Source organism: Melozone crissalis, unplaced genomic scaffold (genome assembly GCF_028551555.1).
Source record: "Melozone crissalis strain CALT ecotype California unplaced genomic scaffold, PUWL_Pcris_2 ptg000006l_1, whole genome shotgun sequence".
NCBI lineage: Eukaryota > Metazoa > Chordata > Aves > Passeriformes > Passerellidae > Melozone > Melozone crissalis.
Window position 1 is genome coordinate 47,808,479 of NW_026535784.1, and position 21,734 is coordinate 47,830,212.

Sequence of the window (21,734 nt, forward strand, 5' to 3'; positions counted from 1 at the left end):
ATGACAGGTATCGAACTTAGTCTGGGATTTTCAGAAGATGCTGATAAAATCAGGTGCTTGAATTCCTGAAAGCAAAGCTAGAAAATCTCCTTCAAGAATTCAGCCTAAATGCCTATGTTTGGCATATGATATATTATCCCAAATTATCTGGACTATACTATGACTTAATAAACTGCTATGGATGAGATTCTTTAGCATTGCATACAAATATTTATTAGTGTAAGTTTACAGTATTCCTACTGATCCTTTGTCACTTTTCATTACAGTACCAGTGTCTATTTTATGGCAGCAAACAGTTCTAATCAGAAATCCTGTCTTAGTACAGGGGTTCAAAGGCTCCAAAAACCCCAAGAAAGTTATATGCAAAAGGCCATATTCTTCTGATGACTTGTATTCTTTAAAATTCTGGTATGCAAAGAGAGGTAGAGATGAAGATGAAGCAAGCCAACACTCATGAGAATGCTCTCCTGTAGAGTCATGGCTCTTGTAAAGGCCATCATAGTAAGAGCCTGGAGAGCAAGACTCTCTTAGGTTAGGATGCCAGGATCTCCAGCTGTGTTCTCTGCCCAAGGTATCTACTTAGATAAGTACTAAATTGTTTCCAACTTGACCACCTCGTTTAGACTCTGGCCATTCTTCTCACTGGCACTGCAAAGACAGGCCATTGATAGACCTCTGTCTTCATAATAAAACTTTGTGAGAGAGGAACAGCTCTGGACACTTCTGCTTGTGGTTGATTGTTACTATGAGAAAGGGATCTGAATTCATCAGCAGCTCACGCACAGACACCCAAACAGATAACTAACCAGCAGGATGTAATGGTTTTTTTAGCTTGGTTTCTACCAGTTCCCACTGAGGGAGGAAGAGAAGTTCCATGAACCTGAAAGTGAGGTTTTGTGCCTGAAAGTGGCATGGCTGCAAAGTGGGAGCTGGAAGCAGAATGTGGCTTGTAGAGCCATAGCAGGTGCTGATGGAATGACAGACCATAGCAGTCAGGCCTGGCCCCAGGCCATGTTTGCAGGATTGACAGCCACAACAGGTATCTCTCTCTTTCTAGACTGACGCAATTTGATTTAAAAATAACTGAAAAGCAATTAACATGGAGGTTAGAGATTCCCATTTCAGATTTATTTCTCAGAGCATAATTCCTACTAACAGCAGTGGCATGTCTCAGTGCTCTATTGATCAAGCTCACTTTTTCATAGTAGGCCCTGTCTGCTTTACTAAACATGTCCCTCCCTCCAGCCCTGAAAGACTTGGTTGCTCACACGGTATCACCAAGGCACAACAGCCCAATTCCCTCTCAAAAATACCACTCTAAATCTCCATGCCAGATTCAATCTTTCCTTCTCTTTTTCCTCCTGTCTATTAAGATCTAAAATAAAGCACATACATGCTTATAAGCACATGCATGTGTAAAATCTCCATAAAACTCTGTGGCAATCTTAATTATGACAGCCTGTTCTCTCAGCATGCATTTCAGCCCACAAGAAGGTATTTAAAACTGCAAATCACAGACCTGAGAATATAACCTGACTTATTTATTTGCTTCAGGAGGATATTTCTGGATATAGGCCAATAGGTGAGGGACAACACCACCACAGTGTGGAACAGATGGTGGTTATACAAAAAGGCAGTGTAGACAAAAATAAGAGAAACATTAACAAATTCAAAAGAGAATGAAGGTAGTAAGAATGTTCAAGGAATATGCTTCCATTAAGCACTCCTTCTTCACATCATGGCTATTTTTTTGGCTCCTCACCATGAGAAGTAGAAAGGAGCCACCAATTGAGACCAGGTGCACGTGGCCAAAGTCACGTACTGCCTCCAAAAATTGTGAACCTTGCAGGACTTCTCCAAGACCAAAGCTGCCATCAGCTAGGACTCAGGCTACCCTTGGAGCCCCAAACTCCACCTCTGACCTGACCCTGAGACACTGGGGGAATGGGGCTTTATCCCCATAAAAACCAGCCACCATTCATGTCACAGCACGTGTAGGCAACAGTGGGGTGCCTCCTCCTAAAATGGCAAACATCACAGGATATCTCCCAAACAAAGCTTCTAGCAATTAGTGACCAAAACATGGAGAAGCTTTTCACAAAGCAGTCATCTAACACAGGTTCTCAATATAGATCACTATATGAATTTGAATCAATCTTTTTTGTTACTGACCAGCTCTTACAATTCTCATCTCTCTGTACATACTTGCAAGACAACACTGACATTATATTCCAAAAACATAATATCCAGATTACATAAAGTAAACACAACAATGAGCAAGTGCATAAGGCAATAAAAAATACTCTCAAACCTCTCTGGTATAAATGTTTAAACTCTTGCTTTGTTTCTTAGTTTTTGATCATCCTAGACATAGTAGCTTAAAAGATGCCTGAGCCGCCCTTGTTAAGGTTTGAAACATCTTTGTACTGATTTTGAATAAAGAACCAATATTTGTAAGAATATAGCAATAATCACATATTCAGCTAGTCAACAACTTCATTACATTTTCTTGTGTGTGCAATGCTGGTCTGTACTACTTCTGTATTTGTGCTGGTGATTTTTGCTTTGTTTTTTGGTTTAACTTTTTTTTCTCTGCTAATTCATTTATTGTATTCAATAACATAATAGTTTAAATATTTCTATACCAAATACTTCCTTGGTTTTAATTTAGGCACAAAACCCTCTGTTATTTCTAACCTGCTGGTGCATTTAAATTCAGTATCTTCTGTCCATCTTTATCAGAAGAGCAAACCACTGCACCATGACTGATAGAAATTGACATTGCATTCAGGTCCCTTCAGGAGGCAGAGATTTTCCTCAAATTGTTTTTGCAGTGATCTCAGTGACTGGGTAGAGGTGAGAGCAATTTTAACAACTGACCTGGCCCACTGGGGTCCTGCAGAGCTCCTGGTGTCCTCTCACCAACAGTTCTGCTGCTTTCAGCCTGGTTGCTGTGCATAACTGATTGCTGTTGTTGAGCTAGAGAAGGGAGAAAAAGGAAAGCAAATGATGTGAGTGAACCACAGAACATGATAATTGGGATGATGGCACAACAATTTTTTTTATTTATTTATTCTGTACCAGCTGTACCAAAGCCTGATCATCTGCAGTGACTCTTACCTGCTTCATGTAGTGTGGGACCACATTGCTGAAGATGGTGACTGGCTTTATAAAGGACTTCTCAAGAATGACAGGGGCTGGTGTTGATATTAAAATGTCAAAATTTGCTGTATAATGAACAGAATTTTTAAATGCCACAGGCAAAAAATTCTAGAGGAATATTTTAGAACAATATAAAACAGCATTATAAAGACAATACAGAGACTGTCAGCTGTAAAGTTAGTTAGGGATTTTTAATGATTACAAAATTTACCAGGTTTGCTCAAATTGATTTTTGGGTTGGGTTTTTCGGTTTGTTTTTGTTTTGGTTTTTTTACAGATTGCACAGATCTTCAACCATGGAAATCTTACTACTAAAGGCAATGATGATACTACGTTTTTGCAGACCTAAAAAATAAGAAAAATTTCAAAACATCATCAAATTCTAAGTTCCAACAAATGTCATCTGACATTTATGAGTGGCATATGTATAAAAGAACTTCACAAAGGTGGCAATTTTGTCAATATTTTCACTGGTTTCAGATGGGATTATCTGTTCTTATTTTACATTTCAGCCCAAAAGACCCGAAAGTAATTTGCAGATAGCTGGACTAACATTATTAATTCAATGTAATAGCTGTGGAAACTGAGGTCCAGCAAGTTAAGTGCCTTCACTCACAAAAAGTATTGAACTGCTCAGATAGCTGGGAACAGAACTGAGATTTCCATATTCCTAACATACATTCTCTAGCCATCAGGCTTAATGATGTTGTTTTATTTTACTTTTTTGAAAAACAAAATATGCACAAATTAGGTAATAAATTTACTAGTGTAAATTGATACCAATTTTTATATACTTGCTCAGTTTGTGGAACATTTTGAAGTCAATGTTCCAGGAAGAGCATATCTAAGGAATACCACTTATGTGGCACTAATGTGATTTCCAGTCTTTAGTACAGTACAAGCAGAATAACCTGGGTATGGTGACATTATTTTGCACTTCAAATATTAAAATCTAGTTTAGCCATAATGCGAGTTTCCAGGGAAATGGATTAAAATGTGCAGTCAAGAAATTCCATGTTTCACATAACATTTGAAGATAAATAGACTGCAATTAGGACAATATAAGGTGTTTAAGTTGTAAATTAAGGGTGCTGTAAAAATTAGGCTTGGAACTCAGATGAAATCATCATATGGATCAATAGTTTGATAGAATCTTTTCAAATTGCCTGATGAGCAATACAAAATCCTCAACTGGTTATAATTTCAACAGCTTCTATTATCTTTCTGTGGCATGGTTTTTGACAGAAGCTAAATTCTTGCAGTCAGCCCAACTCATTATACAGGATTTATTAGGTGGTGTTGTGGTGATACAATCTATGACAAGGGAGTCAGTTACTTGCCTGTGATAAAGACCAGCTGATCAATGTCCTTTTATTCTTTTATTTACCAGTCTTTCCATTGCTCTAAATGCACTCACTGACACTGTTGCTGCTACAAGATGCCACATTTTTTATATATATACTACCCACCTTATCTTTCATCCTCCCTAATAAATCAATTGCCCCACATTCTAGAATACCCAAACCCTCACAGTTTTATTCACTCAAAGTTCCAAGGATACATATTTCTCCCTGCGTGCTTGTTTTACTAATGCTTTAAAATTGTTCATGTAAATAATGTTCAGGTAACATAATGGCTGTGAGACCAAGCACACAGCACCCCTGTCAGAACAAACCAGCCATGGAGCAAGCCCCAAGTGCACTGCACTGCCTCTGACAGCAGCAAGGGCTGGAGCCAGTGATGCACACACACACCAGCCTCACCCACAGACAGTCACATATTGTGTGCTTATCACATTTTACCACGGCACAGCGAAGGTACTTGGCAAGCAGCATTAGAAATTAAGGCTTTTCATTTGTGAAACAAATTCAGAGGAGTCACTAGCAATACAGCTTCTCCTACATCATTCTTCCAGCAGGGCTCAGGCCTTTTCCAAAGGAATCACTCCAAGACATCATATGATGATTACATTTATGTGCCCCTTATTCCCACAGCTGAGATTCCCATTGTAGATGCTGGATAACAGCAGGTGTGATGGGAGCACCAGACCAAAAACCTAATAGACATACTCTTTAGGGTAGAAATAGCCATCAAACGACTCAAAGATTTGAGACCTTTTAAAAATTAGATATGCCATGCTCAGTTTAAATAAAAAAAAAAAAAGAAAGAAATTCAAATGAGACAGCTAGACCCACCTTAGAGGGGCCATTTGCCATAACAAAGCACCACAAAACCAAAAAAACAGCAATACAAAATCCTGAACAATGAGCCCTTCCAGTTGTATCAGAAAAACAGGTAATGCATACAGAAATTTAACTTTAGGTGTCTATCATCCAGTATATTGGCTTAGATGTATAATTTATTGTCCTATGTATTTTTAAACACAGCACTCAAAATAATTTCAGGGAATATTAAAAAAAAATAATCTAGCGTCTTTTTGACTCAATATATCCTTGATGATGCACGAATAGCTGAATGGGCTTCCCAGAGAGGGGGGTAGGTATTTTCCTCCCGTTCCCTGTGTTTGAAGGCGAATTCCCACCTTTTTTGCATGCCGCTCACCGCGCGCAGAGGATGGGGCATCGCATGGCCATCTGCTGGAGAAATGGCATCACTGCCACTCCAGGGAATTTCGCGCTGATAGCGGCTGTGGCAGAGCCGGCTGCTGGCTCTAAGCCATATAATTCTGTGTTCTGAATGCGCATGGAGGAACCGGGAGTTCATTACCACACACACAAAGTTAAAATAAAGCTGTGTTTAGTAAAAGCGACGTGTCATGAAGTCTGCAACTACGAGTTTAGGTGTCCTTTTGTTTTAGTGGTTTTGCTCTCAGTTAAGCATTTGATATTCCCAGTCAAAATGATGATGCTTGAACTGTTGAATCATCCATATTGACTTGTCTCGTTAGACTTATAAAAATGACGTCTACATTTTTTCATTCTTATAAATTTTCTTTAAAAATTGCATTGTCCATGCTGGAATGGGATCCATGTCTTAGGCAATTAGGTCATGTGTTGCCATAAGGGAGGTAAGGTTAGAAACAGTGATCTGAACACATCACTTCCATCTCTCTCACTACTGCACTACCTTGAGAAGCATCTGCAGCCAAGCAGTTACAAGGGGCCTACCAAATAAGACTTCCAGATGTGTGGTAACAGCCATCAGGTGGTGGTAAGTGGTTTCTGCTGCCTAGACTATCAGCCTGAAATAGTTACATACGACTTCACTCTGTCTGAGAGAGAAGTTGAACCAGAAGGCATTTTAAATCAGCATTTGCTACGAGCAACCCACATCCCCCTTACAGCGCCTTTCCGGGATCTAAAGGATTGCCAGAACAGCCCAGTTCCCCTGGCACAGAAACCCTTCAGTAACAATTCTGTTGTTGAACAACAGAGAGGCCAAGTGGGAGGCTCAGTGAGGCTCGGGAATGCCTCACTCAGCACTTTCAGTGCCTCTCCCCTGCTGCTGTGGAGCACAGGAAAGAAGACAAGGCTCGGGGGCTCCCAGCTGTTCAAGTTCATTAGCCCACGTCCCTCGGTGGGAATTGAATAATACAGGCAGGCTTGTGCTGGTGGTCTGCTCCTCATGGGAGGCAGGATTCCAGAAGCAAGAAAGAAAAGCTTCTCTGACATAACACCTTTCATCCCAATCTCTTTAAGCATTTCTACAAGCATTAATTAATTAAATATCCCAGTGCCCCTGTGAGAGTGAGATAAGTGTCATCTCAATTTTCTAGATGAGTAAACTTGGTTATGCAGATTCTAAGTGGCACCCCCAAGTTACTCAGCAAGCCAGAAGAGGTTTGAAAATAGAACCCAGGAGATGTGACACCCGCTCCTGTAACACTTCACAGCACTTCCCTTTATCCTTATTTTTCACACAGATGCCACTACAAATTGAGTTCTACAGATTTTCTTCCTGGTCAATGTTTGCCTGTTATTTTGATGCCACTTTTATTTTGTCAACTGTGACATCACCCTTCAGTGCTACCCTTTATATTTTTTAAAATCTATTTTTGCTAATGCTTGCTCTTTTCTGAAAGGAAATATTTAAAACACTTGACCCATGCTCACTGGACAGCCTTGCTGATTGACTGTGCTCTATCTGTTAATGTCTGACTCCACGCTGCTGTGCAGAGGAGAATTTTGTGCCTGCCAAGGTTCTGGCTCTTTGGCACTGAAATTTCCCTCCTGGATGTGAACAATAGTGATTTTTCTTCATTCCTCTACATTAATTTTTAATCACAGCCCTTTACTGCTGCTGATTGAATTCCCTATCATATCTAATAGCCTCTCTTGCAATATTCATTAATTTAAAACCTGTATGCTGATGCCATATCTAATTTTTCAAGGACTGCTTGCTTTAGGCCAGCAGCAAAGAAAGGGTTTTTATACAGATGTAAAATTACAATATGATGCCACATGTTTGATCACTAGGGCAGGGGTAAAAGGCTATTCTGTCAAAAAGGGCACAATTATACAGGGATCATGTGTAATACCTAGAAAAATTCAGTCACTGTTGAAATGAACAGTAGAATAAGTACAAAATTCAGAGAAGTAAAAATAAAAGATTCATTACTTTATCACAAACAAAATATACTCTTGGAGCCTGCAACCAAAAGGCAAAAGAAAACACTTGTGTAGAGGAATATTACAGCAAGTGTTCAATAGAGGATCTGGATTTAATTCCCCCAGCACTGCAATTCTCAATAACTAAAAGGTCAAAAGTAGAGATGCACTGAATGCAAACTCCATATTTTAGCAAAATGAAATATGCCTGGAGATTCTATGAGCTTTATTTAGAGTGGAAGAGGGGAAAAGACATTCTGCTTAGATGCTCTGGAAATTCACATGCAGGGAAGAGTCAACATCCCAAAGCTTTTTTTTTTGAATTTAACAGAAAGCACTGCATTTGTTTGCAACAGAACCATTTGCTCACAGATCAAACTTGCATTGTTTTCTTTTGGTAAGTGAAGAGTTCAGACCCTTACAGCTCTACTCACCTTTGGGCTGGCAGTTTTGCCCACTGTACCCAGGACAGCACTTCCACTCCAGGGACGTCACTATTTTATGTTTGATTCTGTAAGCCTGGTGTGTTGTTGTCTGGGACCTGTGAAATGAGAACTATTTAAATCTGTTTTAGGTAACCAAAGAGGAGCTCTAAGATACCTGCATAGCTTCATCACATTATCTCACTTGTCATATCCTTTTATCACTGCTTGAAATTCAAAGTGAACTCTAACCAGGGTTTGGTGTTTCATTAGCAATCACAGCTTTAATACTTCAACCTCCAGATTATCTGCATGAATTTTAAAGAAACCTGATGTCTCTAGATTTCTTCCCAGAATATCTTACTCAGGATTCAAATACTGCAATCTTTTATGGAAGACATTACAATTAATAATTACTAAACTGAAAAGGGGAGCCAAAAATATGATTTTTATGTACCACTTTTCTTTGAAATCAGTGGAAAAAAGCATTCACAATAAATTTACACCACATCAGCACACATTTAGTGCACACTGGAAACCTTCCCTTCTGATTATTTAAACAAGATTATACAACCATTAATCCAATAAAGTGTGAAAAATTCTACTATGGATTTCAGGCAAACCAGGGCCTTTCTATGTAATTGTGAGACCTCAGTTATTGCTTTAACAGCATGCAACTTCAGAGGAAGCAGCAATTTTTTTCTGTGTTCCAACAGATTCTGCATGTCCTGGCTACCCCATCACTTCTCCTATGTTTCTTAACTTCACAGAGAAGTCAGTTCAGAATGAATATACTGCTGTAGGACATACAGAATAAACTACAGCAACTCTCCATGCCCTTTTAAGATGTTAAATACAAAGTTCAAATAAAAATAATGTCACATGCTGTTACTAGTTATAAGCACTGACATGAAAAACACCTAAAATCTCAGAAAATATGATGATAAAACAGTTACTAAATTGTTTTGAACACACAATCCTTGTATAGATTATTCCAGAAAAGGAGACAAATTGAAAGGCTGTCAGACCAAAATATCCTCCCAATGCATTAAAAAACGCCACCGTATTTTACACTCCAGTTAATGTTGTCACCCTTTCCCAAGGCATGTAATATTACATATATTAAAATTCTCATAGCAGCTGGCAGAAGCCTTGCATGTGTCTCCAGACAGCTTTGGCTTTAAGAAGTGTCTTTTTCAGCAGCAAGAACTGAATAAAGATTAAGGTGAACTGAATTCAAGAGAGTTCCTGGTTATTTTGCTGCGTGGATGGTCTTATGATAAAAACCCCCTATTCTGCATTAGCATAATCCATTCCTAAAACCACTCATAAAAATGAAGTGTCCCTGAAAGGACTTAATCAGGAATAGAAATTTCAAAAATAATCCACGTAAAGGAGCCTCAGAAATTTATGTAGTAGAGCCTTATTTATAAGAGCAGCACAAGGACCTAAAGCAAATGAAATATGAAAAAAACCTAAAACAATATAACAAAATTGGCAACATTTCAACCACGGGGTCAACTCCGCAGTTTTGCCAAGCAGTCAACTGCATTTCAGAGTCACCAAATGATAAGGAAGCTCTATTCCCAATTTCAACTCAAAGCTTTAAGTATGTTCTGCCATACCATCTAGAGGACAATTCTCAGAACAGTCAAACTGACTTTTAAGAAGCTTTTAAAATTTGTCAAGGGAAAAATACATTACAATCTGCATTTTGCTGGTGCTGTTTCATTTTGCCATTTTCCAAATTCATGCATGAAAATCCAATTCCACTTATTACTGAAAGCTAACATTTAGAGAATACAATGAGACACCCAAACCATAAAGGAAAACCTGAATGTTTAACAGAGGTATTATTTACAAGTTCCATCCAGGCCAATTACTTGTCTAGATTCACTGCCTGACCAAAGCTGTGCCAGAAATAAGGATTAAGCAGAGTGATAATAAAAATATTTATGCCTCTCAGGGGAAGCTATTTGCTTCAACAGAGCACAAGCTTGGAAAACTGCACAGAAAGGATTTTCTTCCCTGCATGTGCTTTAAAGCTTTGTACTTGTGCACCTCTCTTTGACTCAAAGACTTTGAACTGACTGGAGGGTGCCAGAGTGAGGGCATGCTCCCTTCTGGTTTCCCTTTTAATTTTTCAAGTTATAACCACATTTATGGTGTATTTGGTTGTAATTAAAGTGCTTGCAGATAGTCTTTCTTCCCAGTTCTCCATACCTCTGAGCACAGGATCCAATTTGCCAAGTGCAAGGCTTTGCTCTGCCTGATGAGAAGGTTTCTAGGTTATCCACCACAACTGTAGGTATGAGTCTGGTATGGACATAAGCACACCAGTTTCTGTAAAACAGAGAAGGCAAAATGATTAAAAGTACAAATAACATTTTCCACCATATGATATATGGTACTTAATTGTGAAAATTAAACCCATAATTTACGAATAGGAGTAAGTTACAAAAATTAAGTTTGTTTCACTCAAACTGCCAATGTTGTCTTGGGCAATTACTTAGTCTTTGTGCTTCAGCAAAGCAAATAATCATTCCTCCATCTCTACAGAAATTCATACTGCAAATCTGTATTTTAATTTGCAAACATCTGTGGCGCTCCAAGAACAAAGAAGCTCTCCTAGACTGCAGTAATGACAGGTCTTAAAATACACCTAATTTTCCAACTACAGAAACTGTTTATCCAGAATTCAAAGGATTGTTCAGTGAGGTTTTTAATCATCCACAGCTTTCACTTTATGGACAGCCTTTCTAATATTTCTCCCTTGGCCCAGCAATACTATGAGTACAGGTAGACTTTGTTTTCCAGTGCACTGTGGGGTCAAAGCTACACACTGCAAACATAAGCCATGGCTCCACACTTGCCTGTGCCTCTGGATGCCCATCCAGAGAAGGTAGTCACATACAAAATTATCAAATTCTAAATGACTGCAGCACAGGGGGCCAGAGCTGGTGAGTGCAAGAGGTAGCTTGCTATTTCTTTTTGAAAAGGTTTCTAAGGAAGTTGCAAGCAAATACAAACTGTTAAATCAGATTTTGAAACTTGGCCACAGTAGAGAATAGAATTAAATCAAAATTATAATGTGAATAATGGCTCAGGACAGATTTGTACAGGGAAATTATGCCACAGAGATATATTGGTATTCCTTGAATCAGAAGCAGGTAGATAAATGTGTGATTTTCAGAGGCTTTTGGCAAGGTCACTCACCAAAAGATATGGTGGGAGCAGGGGGGGTGCAATCTATTGTATAGTAAGAAGACAGATCCTGTTATAAATAAATAAGGCATTAAATCAGAGAGATGAAAGACTAGTTTGCTTTTTCAAGAAGCAGTTTATCAACACAATCCCACATTAATCTGTAATAGGCACTATATTAATTAACTAGGAGGGAACTAAGTAAATAGGGGGATGGCAGGGTTATACAGAATTTTAGAAAATCATTTTGTGCAGTAAAAAAAAGCTCAACTTGAAGAACTGCACAAGTATCATGATACTGAGTTTCCAATTAAGTAGGTGTCAGAAAAGGGTCTTGTAATACAGAATCAGTTACAAATACAGGCTTATAGAGATAGTATCACTACATACAGTAGCTTTCAACAGAGGAAAAAATAAACTTGCAGTCCTTGCTAATGGCTCTCTCAATAGGCCAATTTATTGGTTTGCCTTAACTAAGCTAAGTAATCAAATGCTTGAAATTATTAGGGAAGGACTGAAGAACAAACAATAATCACCACTGTTACAGTACATCAACTCCCTGTTGCTGTGTAGGAGTTTATAGCCAGTTTGAACATAGAATTCAGGTCCTACACCCTAAAGAGAGGTGGAAAAAGACAAATGAAGAGCAGGAGGGATCTGAAGTCATGGCATTCATTATTCAGTTAGTCTTGTTATGATAAATGGGCATCAAAACAAAACAGGCTTAAAATTAAAGAAGACAAAAATGAAAAGTTAGGCAGCATTTCCATAGTCATAGACTGTGCTGAATTTGGAAGTCAAAAGGGGTTTCAAAAAGCAGTACAACTATTTAATGAAAAAAACCATACCAAGAGGGTACTATTGGTTTGGTTTTCTAATAATCATTAAGTTGCAACTTTAATCTTTGTCTCAGGAAGTCTCCCAGCTGCAGACTGGAAAGCATCCTGAAGAAAGTATTATTGTGTTTCTCCTGGTGGAACAAATGCCTATTTGGCCTAGTGCTGATTTCTTCCTTTCATCTTTAACTTAGTGCAGCCTGTCTCAGGATCATGTTATTCCCTTGTCCATGCTGAAACATATTCAATTTTTGGCATTGTTTCAGTTGTAGGACCGGTGGAGCTGCAAGAACTTCCAAACAATATTTGCATATGAGAACTTTAAGTTCATCTCTCTGTGTTGTGTTTTGCTGCTAACATTTTCTTCCAGTAGTAGTTCTTCTCATGTTTCATGAATACATATTTTTGCTCCAGATATCATACCTTGCTATGGGCTCCTTAGAGTGGAAATCAAAATACAATTAGGACCAGATTAGTTCCATTTACTTAAGTGGCATTAGTACAGATTTACAGTATTTCAAACATGAAAAACAGCACAAAACACAAAATAGTATCAGCATCTGTCCTTAAGTGATTGCTTTTGTCTACTGAGATCCTACCAGTGTATGCACATTAAGCTGAGTAGTGCTGTACTTGGAAAATGATTCCCGAGAAAAAAGCAGGATAAGACAGAAAGATGCTAAAACTAACAGATTTAATCTCACAATCTCTCTACTGCCAATATTGCAGCACTCCCTTTCACAACACACATTGTTTATTTGAGGAATAATGTGCCTCATATAAAATGGGCTTTTACTGAGTGCCTTTGATCTGATTTTGCTCACTCACTCTCTACTTGCTTGAGAGTTTTCATTAAGATAGTATTTCTTCTTAATTAGGTATGAAAAGGCTGTGCTTTTTTTGATGTTTCCTTTAGGTTCTCACTCCTTTAGTTGCTGCCTTTTATCTGTGTGTATTAATTAAAGACTCCATAAATATTTACTAAAATTTAAATGCAGTTATCAAGCACAAGCATAAATATTAGGTATTCTGCTCACTTTCTCTGGAGAAGTCAGAAGCAGCTATATTTGAGAGACATAAAATTGGGAAAAACGAGAGGAAATTTAGGTCTTTCAAGTTTTGCAGAGGAATAATGAAGTTTACTTACCCACCCCTCTAGGTGGGGCATGTGGGTCCTTCACAGTCTCCTGTATCACAGAGACTGGCAGTAGGAATGAAGTAATAATGATATTTGAATTAAAAAGCAGCAGCACAGGGCACTTGATGCCCTTGGAAGCACTGCCAGGAAAACAGCCCTTCCAGGAGGCTTCCTCACTGAGCATCAGGGAGCACAGGGGTGGGGCTTCTTCCTAAGGGAAGGGTCAGCCACACCAGCCAGGCACTGACCTCACCAGCAGCAGAGCTACCACGGCACCAGGAACCTGCAGGCAGCAGTGGGGTGACAGGGACAGGTCAAGGAGCAGCCCAGCAGGGCTCAGGTAAGGACCCAGGTCCAGGAGACTGCTAGAGACAAGCACCCTCACAAGGAAAATAACACACCCTCAAGGCTGGGCTTAAGTGGAGTCCTGGCACAGGGGCGTGGGTGGAAGCTACAGGTGAGGTTGCTTAGGACCATCAGGGCTCCTTATCCTGCTCAGTACAGGCATGAGATCTCTTCCCTTTCACAGCTGTGGTGAGAAGGTTCTGTAAATTCATATCCAAGATTAAAAACTGTATTTTTTCCCTCTCATGTGCGGTGCAGAGATTAAAGAAAAAAAAAAAAGAAAAAAGAAAAAATCCTCCCTGCATATGAATGGGATACTAAATATTTCTTAACAAATGCAGGAAGTGATTCTGGGCCAGACTGACACTGATCTATTCAGGAGGAGCTCTGACTAAGCATGGGGATTTGCTAATGATTTAAACTAAGTATAGAGATTGTAAATATCTAAATTCCTAAATAAATCTTAGCAATTAACTGATGGCATACAAAGTCTGCTCAGAAAACCTCTGAAGCAATAATGCCATCTCTAGCTGTTATGCAGTACCACATGTGAATTCCTGTTCCACATTAGATCTCTAGGAAGTGAGGAGCTAAAGCCTTGGGCAGCTGGGTGCTAAGCATCCCACTTCTGTAAATAAAGAAACCAAATATAGGGGTCAGATTTTAAAATCTGGACTACAGTGAGGCAGAGGTGAAGTTAGGGACTTGGGCCTGTGGCTCCCTAGGCTGCACTTTAACCTTGCATGCAGATCTGACAGCTCAACAGAGAAGGGGATGAAACAGAAGATGTCCAGCAGTATTGTCATTGACAGCCTGTTCTGCAGTGCACGTGTTTGGGGTATACATCATAGTTACTGAGAGTCGTTTTACACCTGAGCAAATGGGGTCAATGAAAAGATAAAAGACTGAAAACAGGCATTAAACAAATTGCTAAAGACATGAAAGCACTGGAATACGATTTTCAGTTAAAAAACCAAACAACCCTATCTCCCTCCCAAACCTTTAAAAATTCACACTGTTGATGTTGTTATTATTATTATTACCGCTACTACTACTACTACTACTACTACTACTACTACTATTAGTGTCTAGCTTTGAGGAAGAGCTATTGGAACTTGCCCATTTGGAGATGCCTTCCAAAGGAAAATATGTTACAGTACACCCCAAATGTTAAGGGCTGTTAAGGGCTATTCTTGTTTTCTAAAGACAGTCTGAACTCAGCCTCTGGTCCCTAACAAAAACGTAACTAACTTGAGCAGATTGTTTTCATTTAAAATATTTAACTCCTTCTTAATGTACAGGAGTGCAATGTCTGAAGCTGTGGTTCTCACATGGCCCAGCAATCTTTGATCAGGCTAAATTGGAGGAAATATTCACAGAAAAAGAGCCCCTGGTGTGACTCATAATTAAGTTTACGCTACCAATGAAATAAGCTCATTAAGAGACGTTAAGAATGTAAATATAATTTTGAAATCAAATTGTCTGAAAAAATGTAGATTTGGAAAGAGAAGATGAAGCGTGGCGGAAGAACTATGACAGGCTGTGTTAATGCAAAGGCAGAACAGAAGACAACTGATTTGCATAACAGGACTTTAAACCTGAAAATCCTCTTTACCCTCCCTGGAATAATTTATTCCAGATCATCAACACAGGCTTCTAACAGGCAGATTTTGTTGAGAGCTGGAGGAGCCTAGTGTCTCTTTTGCATTGAGCCTGATTTCAATCAGGAAAGCTGTATTTAAAAACAAAACAAAACCCTCACAACATACAACAAGAAAGAGCAGTACAAGTCCCCAGCTGGCAAAAAGCCCAAGTGACAGATTTCATCCTCCCCTCGCATGTCTTGGCCAGGAACACACGCTGGTGGCAACGTGTGGGAGAGTCCTCAGGCCTTTGAAGCAGCCTCCTTGATGTGGTATTTGCTGCGGTATTTCCAGCTTTAATCAAACTATTCCTGGCCCAGCTCTGCTCTCAGTGTGGTTTGGCTGTGCCCAAATGTGACATCCCACCCTCAGGGCTGAGGAAGCACCCACACCGAGCAGCAGGGCACGGTATGAGGGGCGGCATGGAAGCTGTGAGCCCTCAGGGCTGAGGAAGCACCCACACCGAGCAGCAGGGCACGGTATGAGGGGCGGCATGGAAGCTGTCAGCCCGTCTGCTCGGCAGCCTCGGCAGCCAGAGCCCTCTGGACCTTGGGGCCATTCCCAGTTCCAAGTCCTGTGCAGGGAATGGGCCCCAGAGCCTGCCCAGGCGGCTGGAACAAATCACCACCCATCAGTGGCACCCAGATGCTGCCTTTAAGCCTGTCTGTGGCTTTTGGGATCCTCGCCTCCTGTTCGGGGGACACTTAAGCCCGTCTTTGCGCTGTTAAACCCGCTCCTAAGCCGCGACCAGCCGGGCTCAGGCCGGCAGTGCCGGGCACGGCGGGCAGGTGGCGGCCGCAGCCCGCCGAGGTGCCGGAGCTGGGGCACCCGATGCCTCTGAAAAGCCAAGTACAATTTACGTCAGGTTTTTTAGGGTCTCTGCAGTCCCCCCTCCTCAGCACACTTCTGTTGCAAAATGTTCCCTGGGTCCATTGCAGAGAAAAAAGCAAACTTCACAAAAACTGCCGGCAGCGCCTGTACGTGATTCCTTCTGCCTGCTTGTAAGCACCGATCCTTGTTAGTGGTCCTAAAGCCACCCCAGTGCTAATCGGACCACAAAGGGTACAGAATCAGTCATGCCCCCTTCACATCGTACCTGAAAATGACTGATTTTTGTCTGTGAGTAAATTAGATTACCTGGCTTTTAATAGAAATGCTATTCAATCAGCCCAGCTGAACATCACTGACTCATGAAAATGAGATTACTGTGTTGCTGATGGAATACAAAAGGACCCAGAGCTGGAGCTGTTGTCAAAGTTCATGCCCAGCTTGGTGGTTGTGCCTCATTCATGTTGCATGCAGCTTATTTCTATTTCACAGAATAGTTAATGTAATACCTTGATTCTACAACAGTTTTAATTTTATATTGTCCTTTATATCTGAGCAAAGGGGATGTATAAAGATGCTACAAGCATCTAGAGCCGGGAGATGCTGGCTTTTCAATTTGCTTTAAACAACCTGCCAAGTTCGGATGAGAAGGATAATGTTGACTGACACAGTGTAAACACTCAGATTGTAAGGATAGCAAGCACCCTCTCAAGGTTCTTTTTTGCTATTGCATGGGAGACTGGCTTTGGCAATTTCCTTTGAATTCCACTAGGTGACCACAGAGACTTCTCACTGTGATATGGTAAATTCTATATCTTTAAGTGAACGTCGGTCATATTTCAAAAATATAAGCCCTATTTTATCATTTCTCATAAGAGAAATTATAAGCTTGAACAAAACCCAGCTAATTCCTTAGGTTCAGTGTCCAGCTTCCTTTGCTCTAAAATGTATGACTCTCAACTGCAATAAAAATTCAGCACTCACTGGGGACTGACCATAAACAAATCAAACTGGAAAATGTGTTTTACAAGCTGGCTGGAATGGAAGAAACTAAAAGATGCATGTGACATGTATTATAAAATAGTAAGTGATAGTGAAATGTGTTATAGGATATGTTTTTATCCCTGAGAAACAGCTGACTTGCTGACACTGATGGGAGCATTAGGTGTCAAAGATTTGTTTAATGTTTTTTTTTCAGAACTCAGTGTCCTGACATTTTTTCCTGTCTATTACAAAACACAAATTCTGCTCTCATCATTCATTTCCTTTTTTTGTATTACAATACTGGAGCCTTGGACTGTGAACAGCCTCTTTGTTTCATCTGAATTTTTATTTATTGTTTGTTCTCCCTTGTGCTGCAAAACTTAATTCACAATTTCCACTTATCTAGCACTTCACTAATCTGTTTAAACATTTAAAATGTTCTTTTGTTGCAAATCAGATCACCTCTTTGATACATGATTTTTCACTCCATGTTCAGAGCCCTTTAACACAATCAAACCATTCCAGATAAAATTTAGACTTTGGAGAGGATTTCCATTAATCTCAAATCTTTGAGAATTAAACAGCAAAACACATCCAAAAATGCAGACAAACTGCTCTTTAAAGAGGTCTGGATTCCTTTTTACTTCAGAAATATAAATTTATTTTCCATATACTAATTGACCCAGAGTACAAAATTCATTAAGGTAGTTCTGATCTTGTCTACTGTCAGTGCTTTCCAGGTAACCTTCAGTGATATTGGTGTTCACTGCTTTTTTAGTGCTTTTGTGATCTACAGAAAAGGAGATTGCAATATGGCAGTCACGGCTTCTCCACTTTGAGAAATGCTGACAATAAAAAAAAAAACCTTTGTAAGTGACAAAATGAAAATATAAAAAATAAGATCCATTAACATTTCAGGGGTGAATTTGTCCTTGTTTATAGGGTTGTTTTGGGCAGCCTGTCTTTTCTTGTTTCCCTTCATTAAATGATTAAAAGCCCTGCCAGTTTCTTTGTATCTGATTTGCCACTTAATCATACAGATACATATCTTTGTGCTGTCCCTGTCTGATCTTATGGGGCTCTTGAACAGAAAGGATCTGAGCCAAAGTCCGTGAAATTCAAGGTGATTTTTTTTCCACAGGCTTTTCCTCACGACCAATGGGGTTGCTTACCAGGAATGGGACACATATTAGATGCTCTGTATCAGACTTGGCAGGAAAAGTGACATTTGCAACACTTGCAATTTCTATCTGGCAGTACAGATAATGCCTTTGGAAAACACATGGGGACGCACCTTGCTGCAGTCCTCTTCTTGCCAAGTCTATTCTAGAATTAGCGTCAGTTCTCTAAAATGTTAATTATATTCAGATTTGTAAGAATGCCTATTTTCTCTGCATACCTGAGAAGATGTTTCTGCTGTACCCTAAATGACTATTTGCAGTGATTAGTAGGTAAATCCTAACACTGTGTCCAGTGTGGTACAGTAATTCTAATCCATTCACAGGAGTGAAGGGACATTCCAGGGATGGAAAACAGTTTCTAATCCTTGCTGTTCCCATGGCAGATGAAACAAAGAACAAGAGCAAGATAAGCATGAGCATTAATACAATAGTTAGTATAATGAGACAAATAGAAACCTTCCTTACCATCCTGAAAAAAAAAAAAATAATCTGCATAGTGATGTCTTTTCTAATCACAGAAAACCTAAACAACAAGGCTCTGAGCAGGCTAAGTATTTGTGAATATCTCAAGAACAACTTGGGCTAAGAAGTGATTTTTTCCCTCCATTGCTATGCTTCCTGACCTGCTGCAAACAGTCTGTCCTGACTCTACTAGCCATGATTGCTTTGGGAGCAACACTGAGCTTAGCATGGGTAGGAAAATTGGATTGTGAGCTTACAGCTGAGCATCAGAAATACATTCAAGGTGCTGCTGGAGGAAAATGACTTATTGCAAAGATCTGCATAGCTGTAGTACAACATTCTGGGGACAAAGACTGCCAAACACACCCTGACACAGCCACCAAGGCAACCTCAGGCCTGGGTAAGAGCTTCTTCCTTCCTTCCTTCCAGGTCATAGTGTATATACCCAGTGAGGCAGAAACCTAAGCCATGTGTGACTGTATTTTTTGTAAATGCACAGTGATGCAAAATTTAGGAGATCGATTCAAGAATTGTTCTCTCTGCTCCATTAAAAAGTGACATGATGAAAAGAGACTGTGAACCTTGCATTAACTAGGCAGTTAAATCAGGTTTCTACATGCCTCATGTATCTGAACTGTCTGCTGAACTTACCCATTCATTTTAATTTGCCAGTACGCTAGATTTCTACCAAGCTGATACAGGCAAAAGCAATTTCCAGAGAGAAATGCACACGTCTGGTCATGAGAATGAAATATTTCAGCTCTCCTATCACATGTGGCAGCTAAGCAAATCTGTCCCTGGTGCTGACTCTATTAAACCCTTCTGTGCTTAGTAATAAAATACTGTCACCTCAGCACTACCCAAGATAATGGTAAAGGAAGTCTATAAAGACCCTCAGTGGCTTCAAGAGAACTGGAAAAAGTGCAACATACACATAATAAGAGAAAAGAGTAATGTAGAGCCACTCAGCAATGTGGGGATACTGTGCTTAATTTACAACCTGAAAGAAGGTCTCATGTATTCAGGAGCTGCCTTGGATGGTAATTAATAAAATCAGGTTCAGAGTGAAAAGATGAGTGTGCTGGTCTCAGGACTCCATCTGAGACTTACTCCATTGCACCACTATTGTTTAAGCTGCTTTATACAGTGAAATACTGCAATTGTCTCTCTCCACAGGCTGAAAAACATGTATCTCAAATGAATTCAATTGAAAAGAATGTATCATAAATTTTCTTCTTTCACACCAAATTGATACTCAGATTTATGTCACTTAATTTCAGAGAAATTCTCTCACTCTAGGTTTCCATTATTTCTTTATTCATTGATATGGATAGCATAAAACTTTGAAGATAGGTAGAAATAAGAAAATAAGAATAAAAATGTATATTTGTAAAGATATTAAGTTTCACATTTCAGAGGGTAAGTCAAGTTCATTAATAGGAGAGAATAAATGAATTTTCCTTCAGCTCAGGCCATTCCAGATGTGCTTTTTATGAAGTTTTCTTATCCTCATGAAAGCTTGGGTGCAGACCCTGCCTGAAGAGGGGATCCCTCACCACAGAAAAGTCTTCTGCAAGGGTTTGAGAGCAGATAGCAACAAATTGTGTTCTCCCACACCTATTCTAAGGTTAATTATAAAATTGTTCCAATGTGAAGGCACAGGATTTAATTACATTTCTGTGCCAGTGAAGAATGAAGAAGAGATTCATTTTCTTAGAGAAAAAGATATGCCAAATATTTAGCTCTTGTAATAGCACATCAGGATGTGCCAGAGAGAGGTTCAAAGCCTTACCTAGCTCTAGAGTGCATGTGATAAGATATGGGTGAATAATACTGTCCTCACATAACCTAGGGTAGCAACAGAAAGGGAATTATCTTTGTAATTAAGCCATTAAGGCACACAACCTCCTTCAGAAAGGGGTATTTGGGTAATTAAGTTTCTACAATGGACACATATTGTACCTTCTGGACAATCTGACAGCCTTGCAGACTCTCTAACAAAGTGTATGTATTGGTATTTTTTAAATTATAAATGTTTAAAAATAAATGCTCATTCTTGTCTTCCTTCTTGTTTTCCTTCCTTGTCTCTCACAGATTTCTCTCTATTGTTCCATTTAGAAATATGGAGCCTCCCAACATCAGCATCTCTGCACATATGTTAGCACAATGGGTTGCCATAAAGGATTGCAGAGTCATGCAGCTCCTACAAGGTCACTCAAAAATTCAGGCTGGAGTACAGATTATAACCAAGGAGGTGCTCTAATTCAAAGTAAATTCAAAAAGCAAATTGTTCTTCCAAATTTCCTCAGAAACAGTACACTTTACAGCTGTGGAATCTGCTATTGAGTCATGCTGTGCTCAGGCTTCAAATGAGTAAAACCTTGAAGAAAACTGTGTCTTATTGGAATTCTTGCAGTATCTTTTTCACTTTATTTGTTTTATGGGTTTTTTTTTTTTAAGAAAATATATATGGGACAAATTATTTAGGGTGTAGTCAATGGCACCTGCACTTAAAAAATAAAAATTTTTGTCTTCTTATGCATATTTTCTCAGCAGTAACTTTTCAGGTGTTTCGCAGTGATTGGTAACAGTCAACACCCTAGACTAGGCATTTTCTCATGTTCTTGCTGAAAAAGAAAAATGAGTCACAAGCAAGTTTATTATTCATCCAGGTCTAATCCATAAGGAAAGAAAGGTGGAACAGTAGAGTGACTTAAGTCACAGTCCAGGTCATGGCAAAAGTGGAAGGGAAGTTCAAAACACCACATCTTATTGTAAAAACACTTATATACAGTGGGAAGACAAGCCTTGTAGCACAGGAATCTTACTGTGAAAAGGACTGAGCCACACCAAAAACTGTAGATATTTGCTAGAGAGGGAGAGGCTTTGTAGCTCAGCAGATTGAGCATGAAAATGGGGAGTCAGCATTCAATTTTATGCTGGGGTTCATGCTGCTACACA

The 21,734-nt window shown here is 39.5% G+C and overlaps 1 protein-coding gene across 1 annotated transcript in view; it reads right to left on the reverse strand.

Annotated features, from left to right (window-relative positions):
• MMRN1 (multimerin 1) overlaps positions 1–21,734 on the reverse strand; it is a 37,112-nt gene that overhangs the window by 13,353 nt on the left and 2,025 nt on the right. Inside the window, exons 2-4 of the mRNA XM_054295894.1 lie at positions 10,376–10,495; positions 8,165–8,271; positions 2,881–2,979 (exon numbers count right to left, since the gene is read on the reverse strand). Coding sequence (XP_054151869.1) covers positions 2,881–2,979; positions 8,165–8,271; positions 10,376–10,495 — 326 coding nt within the window. The remainder of the gene's footprint in view (positions 1–2,880; positions 2,980–8,164; positions 8,272–10,375; positions 10,496–21,734) is intronic.